The 12,974-nt window shown below is 44.2% G+C and overlaps 1 protein-coding gene across 1 annotated transcript; it reads right to left on the reverse strand.

The window, feature by feature from the left end:
* Positions 1–493: 493 nt before the first annotated feature.
* Mcfd2 (multiple coagulation factor deficiency 2, ER cargo receptor complex subunit) lies at positions 494–8,751 on the reverse strand. The gene is made up of 4 exons (XM_027934379.2): positions 8,669–8,751; positions 2,888–3,048; positions 2,062–2,221; positions 494–801 (listed from the first exon to the last, which is right to left on the reverse strand). Exons 2-4 carry the CDS (start codon positions 3,034–3,036, stop codon positions 670–672), a joined length of 441 nt encoding a protein of 146 aa, XP_027790180.1. The 5' UTR covers positions 3,037–3,048; positions 8,669–8,751; the 3' UTR covers positions 494–669.
* Between the last annotated feature and the right edge of the window lie 4,223 nt (positions 8,752–12,974).

Here is a 12,974-nt window from a genome sequence, read left to right on the forward strand (position 1 = left end):
AAGGTGTGGCAGTAGTTGTATAAAATATTGAAAATCTGAAAAGGTTAATTGCTTAGGCCAGTGGTCTATCATTTCCAAAATGTGAGAGGATACAGAATCCTTGCCTCTGTAGCCAGCTGAACTCAATATCTGACATTCTTCTTATGTTGTGGCTTTGATACAGCCTAACAAATAGCCGCTTACCCAGAGCAAGTGATCCTGTAGGCCAGGGGAACTTTAGAGAATACTGACCTCGTTTATCCGAAGAGATGGAACCCACCAGGGGAAACATGTGGCATTCACTCCATCCCTTCACTGTCACTGAAAAGTGTGTCCACTTGGCAAAGCTTATTGTCTTACTTTTCAGGTAGCATGAATTAAGATCAAGAATGAGCAATATCCTACAGTTAAGTTCCTGAGTGCTCAGCTCCAATTATTCCATATACTTAAGAGGATTCGTTCATCAAGCCCTTGTCCATTGAGAGATTTAACAGCACTGAGGGACCACAAAATGCCCATTTCTCTTCTCCTTTATTTCTCTTTTTCACCCCAGTGTAACAAATTGCTACAGGTTTTTACCAAAATGCCGCAGCAGTAGTTAAAAATGAGTTATTTTGCATTACCCAAAAGTATTCAATCACATTATCACGGGTCACATTTGCATATAACTAGGAGATAGCCAAATAATGTTTATTGCAGTGATTTTGCAAATTCAGCATAGTCAATGTATCCATCATTGTTCTTGTCATCATCTCTCAAGACACCATCTATTATGTTAATCAGTTCTTCTTCACTCATTAGTGGGGCCTGTTCACTCTCTTCCTACGAGATATAAATTAGACAGTGATGAGTTGCACATTTACTGGAAGAAGTGCCTAGTTATCGTCCATGCTCACACACATCTACAGACTCTTTTAACATCATAATACATGGCTACTTCTAGGAATCCACAAACTCATGTATCAATATTCAGTCAGTTTATCATAATCCAATTCAGGTATTATATATGCCAGTTAAAAGAAAGACGCAGTCAAAGCAGGCCCTTGCGTATTCCCTTTTAAAGATTACCGTTTGCCCTTTTCTAATTACCAAAGCAATGCATGTTCTTAGAAGAAACCTGGGTCTAGCTTACAAAGAACTATGAGAGTCATAGATTCCACGACCTACACACCCATCCAAAAGAAAAGCTCACAGCCCAAATGAGCTAGCTTTGTGCACAATCTGCCTGTTAAAATGGAAACAGTGACATGTTGAATGACACCTCAGGACCAGAACAAGAAGAAGAAGCACTGTCAACCAGCAGAACCTGTTATAACCTTTAGGAGAAAGTATGGCCCTACTCCAGAAGTAAGTGCCACAAGGCTCACTGCTAGGTGCGAACCTAAGGTCATTCACACCCATGGCTGTTCTCCCTTTGCCACATGTCCCATACCTGCCCTTTCTTCTCTGCTTCCATCCACCAGTCTGTGTCCCATGGCACAGGATCATCCCAAAATGATGTTCTTGTCCTGTGCAAAACTGCTAGTGCTCCTTGAGGGCTAACCCAAGCTGCACTCCTATCATCATGCCTACATCACCAACTCTGCCTCCCCTCTAGTGGCCTGGAGGCCGGAAGGGACAAAATTAAGTCTGGAGACACAAGATTTTGATTTCCATTTGCTCATCTAGAAGATGGAAGTAATGCCAGTGCCTGGCCCTGCCTCCTCCGCCTGTGGTAAAGAGCCAACTAGCTCTGTACTGTATCACAGGACATCTGACATCTGCCACAGCCCTCCATCCCATGGTTCCCACTCACCCTTCTTCTCAAATGAAAAACCTCTTCCACCCCCTGCTCTGCACTGTGAATGTGGCCTATCTTTTCAGGTACTGGCTTAAGATATGAATACCCAGCTCTGGGGCCTCTGATTCAGCAGGTCACCAAGAGAAGGACTGTGGAACAGGGAGAGGCACATCAGAGCAGCAAACAGAAAGGAGAAGCAGTACTATGGAGGCACAAAGATAGCACAGGGCACCAAGACTGGGGACTGAACTACCAGAGGGAGGCTTTCCAGGACACACCCACTGAGCCACTGCCTGACCTACCTCCTTATGGACATGAGTGATGGCTGTAGAGAGCTCTAAGCCATCAAGTAAATTATTTCCATCATAATCGTGCATTTTGAAATAATGGAGCTGCAGTTCTTGTGGGGACATCTCCGCCTCTGGTTTGTTGATGACACCTTCCAGATGCTCCATGATATGCCTAAAAACCAACAAATCAGATCATGCTGAAACCTTAAGGGCTCTGAAAAGTTCAAGACCTGAAATCTCATCCAGCTCAGAAAAACAGTGGCAGACCACACTCAAGGCTGATCCACACAGACAGAGCCCGGCAAGGGGCAGGGACAGAGCACAGCTTGTATGTTATGCCTGTAAGATTATGCGTTTGTTTTCCTCTTTATCATTAGAATTTTGTTACAACACTTTTGGGCCATCAATTTAAAAACAATTCAAGGATAACCCAGTGTAATGTGTGAGGCCCACCAGCCCAAGACAAAAGCTGGGACAAATGACTCAACATCTGAATGTGTCAGTAAGAAAAAGTCTTGCCAGAGTCAAGAAACAATTATATTCTGGATTCCGCCACTACTATTGTGTGTGTCTATCTATGCATGTCTGTCTATCTGCCTGTCTGTTGTGAAAGAGAAAGACTGAATTCAGGCAAGTCATTTATCCTAAGCCACCATTTACAAATGAGGAAGGAAATAGAACACCTAATAGGTGGCTCTAGGGAATAAACAGCATCCTTGACAAATTTTAAGGAGCCACATAAATAGGAGAAAGGAAAGAGGATGAAGTGTGCCCTTGCAGCTGGCTGCAGCTGCAGATGTTGGAAAGCCCTGGACCCCAGTCCTGGCCAAATACGTACTCTTGGTCGTGCACCGTGTTCTTATCGAGGCCCACGCTGCTGGGATGGGGAACATTGGCCCCGGGCTCCTCAGCCCTGGCACCTGGAGCACAAAAAGCCCAGAGCAGGCCATACAGGAAGGGGCCTCTGAGTAGCTGCAGGGATCTCATGGTCACCGGTACCTAGGAGGTGGGGAACATAGGAGATGAAGGCAGAGTACAGAGCCACGATTTTTCTCGAGACTTGAAATAATACACTTCTGGGAAACCTGGTGAGGCAGCCAGGCTGGGAAAGAGAGCATGTTAAACTGGGCCACACCAACTCTGTCATTAGACTAGGAGATGACCTTGGGCTCTCCAGATTCCCATCACTCAAATGGGGAGGGGAATCTGCCATGCTTCCTGACACACTTTCAGAGGGCCAAGCAGCTCCACAAGTGCTCAGGGGGATACAGAGATAAGTCCTGTCTACAACCTTCCAGTCCTCCAAGAGAAACACTTGCAACTGGGAGTAGAACTAAGAAAGGCAGAGAGTGCAGTGTATTCAAGAAAGAAAACCCCCTGGGAGTACAGGGCACGAAGTTTCCTTAGATGAAGGAAAGTCAGATAAGGCTGACAGACATGGTGACACTTCAGCTGGGCCTGGAAGATACAGGGAAGGAAGGGGAACAGTGGGAACAGGGGCAGACAAGTGAAAAAGAAACACAAGCAGCTTCCCCTTTCAGAAAGACAGCACTGCAGATGGGGGCAAAGGCTCAACAGGTCACACTGGAGGAGGCTTCACACACCAGGCCATGGGGGGTTGACATTTTCTGAGCAACAAATAGGGAAGAACTAATGATTCATGACGGAGAGATGAGATGAGAGTTAGCCTTCAGACTGACTCATCTGGCAGCTGCATGGAGAAGGTATAAAGTGGGGCAGACCACAGACAGGAACACTGAGGGCAACGAGGAGGAAGGTCGCCTCTGCAGCAGTGGACATGAGGAAGAGGATGTCAACTCCAGGCTCATCCACCTCCCAGGGCTGTGACTGAAGCAAATGACTTAACTACTATGAGAGAGCATTGAAAAGGAAAGTGAGAGAGTAGTTAGGATTCTGTCACATTCTCTCCAGTCTCACTACAGTTGAGATTGTGGTCAACTAGACAACTCAGTCAGCCCTGAGGGCAGGGAGTACTTTATTTGAATCATTATTTCCCACCAAGGATCAGAGAGGCCTTTGATAACTGTTGCAACTGGAAGTACCCGTCCTTCCTGGGGTTAGATGCTGCCCTTAAAGAGGAAGGTAAAGGTCAGCCAGGAGCCAACCTATAAAAATGAATAAAAGACCTGATCTAACGGTCAGTTACCAAAAGGCAGAGCCAATTCTGCTGGATAACAAAGGTCAGTGATTCCGGAGAGGCCAAATGAAGCACAGCCCCAGATCTACAGCAGGGAAGATAAAACAGAAGGTTCCGGTCCCACCCTTATACACACCACACTCAGCCTACAGCTCAGAAGCTGTCACTGTCTCCTCTCTAAGCCTGAGGCTGGGAAGGAGAGGTGTCATAGCCCTTCATCCATCTTAAAAGATTCTTGGGATAGGACCCTGAAAGTATGCCCCTATGATTAGCAAATTTTCCCCAAACCATTCTGCCCATCACCCGCCATGATCCTTCCCCTAAGGGGGACAACAGTCAGCTAGGATATGCAACTCACAGGGTGCTAAAAAGCAGCATCTAGGCTTATTGCTCATCGACATTATAGTGCAATCTCTCGTGCTATATAATAAGATGCTCAATACAGACTACATGAAAGAACAGGCTGCAAGTTTATAAAGAATAATTCTCTTCAGTCAAATAAAAATATGTATGTATATATACACACTAAAAGTTGTTAATAAAGACTCTCTTGGCTGGGTGTGGTGGTGTACACATGTAATCCCACCTACTCAGGAGGCTGAGGCAACCAGCCTCAGCAACTTAGCAAGACCTCATCTCAAAATAAACACAAACTAAAAAGGGCTAGATATTCAGCTCAGTGGTAGAGTGCCCCTGGATTCAACCCCAAAAAGAAAGAAAGAAGAGAGGGAGGGAGGGAGACTGATTTAAATCATGAGATTAGAAGTGATTGTGATTTTCTTTTTACTTTCTATTGCTTTGAAATGATACTATAAACATCTTTTTCTTTACAAAAATGTCCTTAATGTAAATGCTCTCATAATTTTGTTCTACTACTAAATGGATAGGAGAGTTTCCAGTTAATACTTTAGTGTGTGTATGTGTGTGTGTGCGCACACGCGCTACTAAGGATTGAACATGGGTATTCTACCAATAAACTACATCTCCAGCCCTTTTAAAAAACTTTTTTGAGACAGTCTCACTAAATTGCCAAGGCTGGTCTCGAACTTGCAATCCTCCTGCCTCAGACTCCCAAATTGTTGGAATTATAGGCATGTGCCATTACTCCCAACTTCCAGTTAATTCCTATCTCCATAAAATAATCCAGAAGCAACTAGAAACCATACTTTCAACTTTACCTACTACGAGAGCCCAAACCCTGACAAGGCCACTACCATAGTACCTGGTACCAGAAAACAAGGTCTCAAGTTACTTCTAGCCACTAGCCACTATTGGTCATAGCAGACAACTTGGGATTCAGTTCTTCCAGAGTCTTTCAGACTCATTTATGACCAACATCTTTTTTTCCCAGCAAGCCCTCTTCACCTCTAGTCTGGCTTAGGTTTTCTTCCCACAAGCTCCCTTCAGAAGGCCCCTGTCCATTGCTGATGACAACTATGAACACAATCTTGGAAACTGCCTGATAACTTGTCAGTGCCCCTTCCTGGACTGGCTATGAGAGGACATTCTTGGCACTGGGCACAACCTGGCACAAACTGGTGGTTCTTAGCCTGTGTGTGATGGTCCTTGAGAGACTGTGATCCCACCTTTACAGACCCAATGCAAGTTTTGATGTAATATAATTGAGGATAAGACTTTGGAGTTACCTATCAGACAGTTGAGCTGAGTAATCACTGAACCTGTGGCACACTTTCTTTTAACTACATGGTTGGATACTTAGTATGTAACATTGGGGTATGTGTATGCATGTGTGGTGGTGGTGGTGTTTTCTATTTAGGCAACACCAAAAAGCAACAAAGGGATTCATATACAGAAACTAGAGGTCCAAATTATCCCTTCTTCAAGGAAGCATAAAAGCCAAGAACCGGGCTGGGGATATGGTTCAAGCAATAGCGCGCTCGCCTGGCATGCGTGCGGCCCAAGTTTGATCCTCAGCACCATATACAAACAAAGATGTTGTGTCTGCTAAAAACTAAAAAATAAATATTAAAAAATTCTCTCTCTTTCTCTCACTCTCTCTTTAAAAAAATAAAATAAAATAAATGTGCACCACCATGCCTAATTCCTTAAAAAAAAAAAGCCAAGAACCATTTATTTTGAATTTGTCTTATTTTGGTTTGCTGTTTCAAACCATCAAAACACAAAACAAACCCAAATCTATTAACTTATAAAAGAACAACCTTCAAGTGCTACAATAAGAACAGGGAATCTGGCTGCCACCTAAACAAATTAAATGGCTCACTGTCAAAAGGAAACAAACTCTTCTGTTCTGCCCAAAGAACATATTGCATCATCTATACTCCAACTACTTAGCTCAAGGCTACGGGCAAACAGCCTGAAAGATAATGCGCAAGTTGGAAAAAAAATCCAAAAAGAGGAGAGAGTTCTGAAGAGACTGCAGAACAAAACCCATGCCTGACATTTCACAAGAGGAGCAGCCTCAGTCCTGGGAGGGAGGTGCTGGACAATTATCAGTGGTGCTGTGTATTGAACCAAGGTCCCCTCACTGCTCTAGCAGCCTCTTCCTGTCCCACTGGCTTTGTTCCAGTGGTTCCATCTGTCCATTCCTTCTTCCTTCTATCCAGGTCTTATTCAAATGTCACCTGGGGATTCTTCCAGCCAACACCATTTGCTACCTCCTCTCACAGCAATCTGCAGCCTCTCCACCCATTTAACCTTAGCACATAGTCACATATTGTTCTTATTTCCATTTTTTTTCTTTTCCTCCTTCTCTAAGGGCCAGGACCCTATCTTCTTTGTCTTTTATTTATCCTGCTGAACTGATATGGGGGTGGCATATCTCAATCAGGGCAATAGATTTTGGCACCTAGGCATATGATTCCTTGTTGCAAAGCTCTGATCTATGCAGGAACTTCTCTATGCAGCCCTCCCACCTCTGGTTTGTGCCTGGTCCACCCTTCCTTCTCATTGTGTCATTAGTCCTATCAGCACATGAGAGTTTGAAGTCAGACTTCCTCCTAGCAGCTGTTGGCAGCTTTACTTTCATGATGGGGGATGGAGGGCACTCAGATAAGAATTCACCCTCAAAGCAGTCACTCTTACCAACATCCAGACATCCTGTGCAAAGAGTCAATGCCAAAGAAAATCCTGACCAGTATTTTCCCCATTATCACTGCCATGATCTTAGAAAATAACCAATTTCCTAGGCTAAAGAAAGCTTTGTATGGGCTGAGGGTTGAGAATTGGTTCTGAAAAAATTGGCATTTAATAGTTTGATCTGTTTGTTCATTTGGAGAGTCCAAGGAGCAGCCATGCTTAATTTGTACATTTAACTAACATACTAACAGCCTGGTAACATATGAACAGATTAGCAAAAGGTACTGAGGACTGTGACCCAGACAGACTCTTCACACAGATCACAGCCAGCTGGGAAGGAGAAGCCAGTAAATAGACCCATTGGGTTCCACAGAAGCCCCAACTCTCACCTGTAATAAAACAGGAATCATGAAAAGGATTATTTCAATCAAAGGAAAGTGCCTCAAGCATAAGGAACAAACTGTAATGAACACTTAAACCCAGAAAGGACTTGGTCCAATCTAGGAACTAAGATTCAATACAGTTGAAGACACAGTATTAAGGAAATGGTTGAGTCTTGAGTAAAGTACCAAGAGGGCAGGTCACAGAGGTGCCTGTAAACCTGTATAAGAACTTGGAAGAGCAATGGGAATTCTAAGAAGGGTAAAGGAATGGGGGGAAGAATCAGGTGATATGTGAGATTTCTGTTCTAAAACCACAGCTTTAGGTCCCTTGTACTGAACAACCTGCAGAGTATCAAGGAGGGATGCAAGGGATCAGTTGGGAGGATGAGGTAGTCCAGAGCAGCGATGGCGGCCTGAACCAGCTAGGGCAGCAGGATGGACTGGAAAAGTGACGTATCCAAAGAGAACTTTGGATGAATTCGATGTGGGTGGGTCAAGGAGTGGTGGAGAGAATTGCGCCCAAGTTTCTGGTCGGGACATCTGCGTGGAAAGCAATGCCACGGCCAGAGAACTAAAACAAGGAAAATCTGTTTCCCCAGCTTTCCCACTCCGTCTCGGTTCAGCCTAGCCAACCCCTGGGCCCACCAGGACCTGTGCGGGAACCAGGGCAGTCAGAGTAACGCCTCTGGTCCTCCTGCTTTCGGGCTGGCCAGAGACAGTGTCTATCCGTCACAGGTGGCCCCATAGTCAGGTCCTCCTCGGGCCCTCAGGGGCCAGGCAAGAGCGCGGAAATCGACCAGACCAAAGCTTCAAAGCCCGGGACAGAAACACAGGTTTCCGCAACGAGAGACAGGCCCTGCAAAGCGTCCAGAGATGGCACCGGAGCCAAGCCCCCCACTCAGCTACTCCTACCGTGATCCTAGGTCCCAGGTCCCGATCCCGCCCCGCTGCTGACGCCTGAGCGTCTCCCACTGATCTCCGACCAAGGGGTCAGGCCCTCGCCCCTCCCGGGTTCACTCACCCTCACTGAGCCCGCCGCAGACGCGAAGCCCTCCAGCGTGAGCCTCGCCAGCCCCCGTCCCGAGAACGCTCTCTTTCGGCCCGCCCCCGGCCAGCTTGCGCACGCGCGCTCCCTCCCACCCGTCCATTGCGCCACGGGCCACGCCCATGCGTCGGGCCACACCCCCTGTCCGCGGACAGCCGCGCGCACTGCTTACGTGAGTCCACGTGTAACGAACAGCGGACGCAGTGCTCTCGTCTTTTTGACGGCGACACCCAGCTCCAGCCCGATTGAGGCCTATGGGAGCTCCAGGTGCCTGGCAAGTTGCAAATTAACCCTGAGAACCCCCAGGAACCAGGTTCGGCGTGGGAACTAGGCTAGCGGATCTGGGCGCGACGCACTCTACAGCTGGCTCCCAACGCCAACACCTCATCTTTGGAATCCCCAGTTCCTCCGACTGCAAGTTGAAAAGAAAAATAATAGGAAACTTAATTCCTTTCCTAAGAATCGGCGAGAAGACGCTGGTGCCGGCCTTGAGTCCAGCGTTTCCCAGATTGGCCTACTTTCAGATTCTGCTTGCTATCCCACAAGCCGCGACAGCCTCAACACCAACTCACATGTCCCACCAAGACTTTATGGACGACCCAGATCAAATGCCACCTTTCCAGTATAGTCCGTGAAATGAGCTGCTTTTGTAATTCGAGAGAAGACAAAATACTTCGAGAAACGAATAGGTATTCCATGTTCAATCCTGCCCTTAACATCTTTGCTCCCATACAAGATTGTCTTCAGCGAATATCTATAGGCCAGATGGATAAAAGAATATAGACTTTCGCTTTTTAAAACCCTTCTCACACTTGTGCCCAGAAAGATACATAATCGGTTTTTCATAGGAGCCTGGATCCAAAATAGGAGAGACAAAAACAAATTAGATAGGTGGAAGATCCCATAACCCCCCTGCAGCCTGCTTTAATAGACCGATGCCTTGAAAGTTGGTCAACGCCAACTGTCACTGAATGCCTCATTCTTGCACGTTTATCTGAGAAACAAATCTGTCAACCTTATCCCAGAGAAAATTTCCAGGATCCTAAAGAGACCCTATTAGTGCCCCTTTTCCTTACTCTGAAGTTTGAGTTAGTTTGATCTAGTTTATTCCAGGTACCCTGCACATACCAGTCATCCATCCATCTATCATTCATCCACCCCTCCATTTACTCATTTATTGATTAATTCAATAACATGTCTGAGTATCTTCTAAGCACAAGGCACTGTCCTAGGAGCTACCAGAGGTACAAATAAGACACGACATTTTCCTTTAAGAAGTTCAGTATCTGGAGGGGAGAGGAAAGGGAACTGATGATAGCTAAATTATATTGTTATATTGTGTGCATATGTGAATATGTAACAACAAATCCCATCATTATATACAATTATAACGCACCAATAAAAATGTGAAAGTAAAAAAGAAGAAATTCATTATCTAATAGGTGTATAGTGTCCTCATTCCATTTAACCGATGCTTCCACTTTTTCTATGGGTATTATTATCCTGTCACTGCTCTTTTGATTCAACAAATAGTTCCTATCAGATCATTGCCATCCTCATAAAAGCTTGTTCTCTGGCTTCCTACCAGTCACTGAAATTGCAGTCTCCATGCAAATCTAGTGGTCTCTTCTTTGATCTCTGTTTTTATTTTTCTTGCCATTTCAATGCTATTGATCAGGCAGCCACTCCTGCTCTGAAACACTTTCTTCTCTTTTTTCCTGACACCACACTCTCTTGGTCTTCCTCTTGTCTCACTGGCTATTCTCTCTCAGACTAGAGTTTGCTGGCTTCCCCTCTGCTCAACATATAAATATATATATAAATGCACAGGGTTCTTTACCTTTCTGTATCTACCCACTCTCCCTATTTAACATCTAGTCCTAAGCTTTATATACCATTTAAATACTGGTGACTCCAATATATATCTCTCTAGGGACAACTCCTCCCTGTAATTGCTAACTCTTCTAAATAACTGCCTACCTGACATCGAAAACTGGCATCTTAGACTTAACATAGTCCCCTCCCCAAATCTGAGTTTTCACCCTTGAACTTGTACCTCTGTCAGTCTCGTCCATTTTAGTAAATGTCACTACTATTCACTCAGTTGTTTAAGATAAAATTCTAGGAGCTCTTCTTGGTTTTTTTTTTAATCCTCTTACCTTTATAATTAATCTTTCAGCAAATACATCCTAAGTCCTTTACTTCTTTCAACCTCTACTATCCTACTACTGTTCTATCCAAGGAACTACCTACCATCTGATATAGAACTACTTGAGATAGAACTTCCCAATCTCTCTGCTTCCATTCCTGCCCAAATCTGGTCTGGGAGTGAGAAGCCACCTTTAAGTCACTTAAGGGGTGGGGGGGTGCTCTATAACTTGTAGCTGAACCCTTTCCTAATAAGCAAATAATTTGGTACCAGAAATACGGTGCTAAAAACAGCAACTAAAATGTGGAATTGGCTAATGGGAGGATAAGGTAGCCAATGGCAACTCTCTATTCCAAACTGCAAAATCAGTGACCCTTATTAATCAGTAGCGAAACTGTCAAATGGCTGTCACCTATTGGACCTTGGATACAGACCATATGCCAACCAAAGTTGTATTCTAGGAGAAATCTCAGGAACTATATAGAACATGAGTGATTGTTGGCTTTTTTTTTTTTTAGTAGCTTTCAGCAAACTCCTTCAAAAACATGGGAAATATACATTAGAAAAATGATTTGAAAGCACTGATTAAAGAAAGTAAAAGACTTGATAAAAGGGTTCTCTTTATCTGCAACCTACAATCCAAATTGTCCAAGATTCCCACGACTTGTGGCCTTGTTGGTTTGAAATGACCAATTTACTTTGCGTACCCAAGCTGAAACCAGAGCAAGTGGAGAGAGAAACAGCAGCTGTATCAGGAAATAGGACGGAAGCCACAGGTAGCAAGAAGGATTGTAGGTGACATCTTTTTTCTTCAGCTATTATTTGAATTGCTTCAAAACAATGTTTTGCCTATATAGAAGATTCCAGGGTGAATTTCAGAACAGGGGTTTCTGACAAGACTGAAAATTTATACGTTTTAGTATTGCTTTGATTATATGATAATATATTACTTATTTGGAAAAAAATAAGTTGGAAATAACTTAATAAAAACAACTTAAAAGACTCTTTAGATAAATTATTTGATTGCAATTCCTCATACATGGAATTGACCAGTTAACAAATGAGGAAATCCTGTGTCACCAACAGTCTGTTGCTCTTCAACCTATGACAATCCCTGGACCCCAAATTCCCTCTAATAAGCAGTGGGATGCAAAAGGTGTGCATTTTGCAAAACTGGAGGACAGAACAAGGGTGGGGCTTCCAAATGCTCCAACTTTGGATATGGTTTGCTGACCAGGATATAGCAGGTTTTTTTTTTTTTTTGTTGTTGTTGTTGTTGTTCCCTGAATGGAAGTTCTTATTTTTCTTCACATTTTACATAAAATGTGTTTCCTTGTAGCTTACACACACCCATATTTTGTTAATGTATAATACATATAAAGAAAAGTGTATATGTAGAAAAGTATACAACTCAATAAATTTTCAGAATTGAACATGTCCATTTAACCAGCACCCAGATCAAGAACTGAAACATTACCAACACCCCAGGAGCTCCCCGTATTCTGCCTCACAAACATCACCTCTCCCCCAAAGGTATCTATCATCCTGACACCACAGAGCAATGTCTTTCTCAGGAGAACAGGTTAAGTTTTTTTGGAGGGGTACTGGGGATTGAACTCAGGGGCGCTAGACCACTGAGCCACATCCCCAGCCCTATTTTGTATTTATTTAGAGACAGGATCTCACTGAGTTGCTTAACACCTCGTTTTTGCTCAGGCTGGCTTTGAACTCACTATCTTCAGCTTCCCAAGCTGCTGGGATTACAGGTGTGGGCCACAGTGCCTGGGCTGGATTCATTAACACAAAAGCTGGTATTATAAAAGTCACCTCTCATGTTATACTTCTTTCATATGTGCCTGCTTGTCCTCTGCTTTCTGCCATGAGTCAAAGCAATACCTTAGTGATAACAGACTCTTGGACTTTACATATAGGCTCCAGGACCAAACCAAAATAAGTCTCTTTCCTTTATAAATTACCATCTGGAGTATTTTGTTAGTAACAGAAAATGGACTACCAACACCCCAGGAGCTTCCTGTATTCTGCCTCACAAACAAGAGGCCTGCACACCACACAAAGTACTAAGACTCCTAATAGTATATAGGAATTGCTGAGATTTTAGGGTTATCTCCTTTG

The sequence above is a fragment of the Marmota flaviventris genome, chromosome 14, assembly GCF_047511675.1.
Source record: "Marmota flaviventris isolate mMarFla1 chromosome 14, mMarFla1.hap1, whole genome shotgun sequence".
In the NCBI taxonomy this organism is placed as follows: domain Eukaryota; kingdom Metazoa; phylum Chordata; class Mammalia; order Rodentia; family Sciuridae; genus Marmota; species Marmota flaviventris.

Bases quoted from the DNA above. Each gene is read 5' to 3' on its own strand.
- Mcfd2 (XM_027934379.2), bottom strand. From the start codon at position 3,036: ATGAGATCCCTGCAGCTACTCAGAGGCCCCTTCCTGTATGGCCTGCTC. The intron at 2,222-2,887 runs GTACGTATTTGG...GTTGGTTTTTAG, and splicing joins AACACGGTGCACGACCAAGA to GCATATCATGGAGCATCTGG. The intron at 802-2,061 runs GTAGGTCAGGCA...TATATCTCGTAG, and splicing joins TCACTCATGTCCATAAGGAG to GAAGAGAGTGAACAGGCCCC.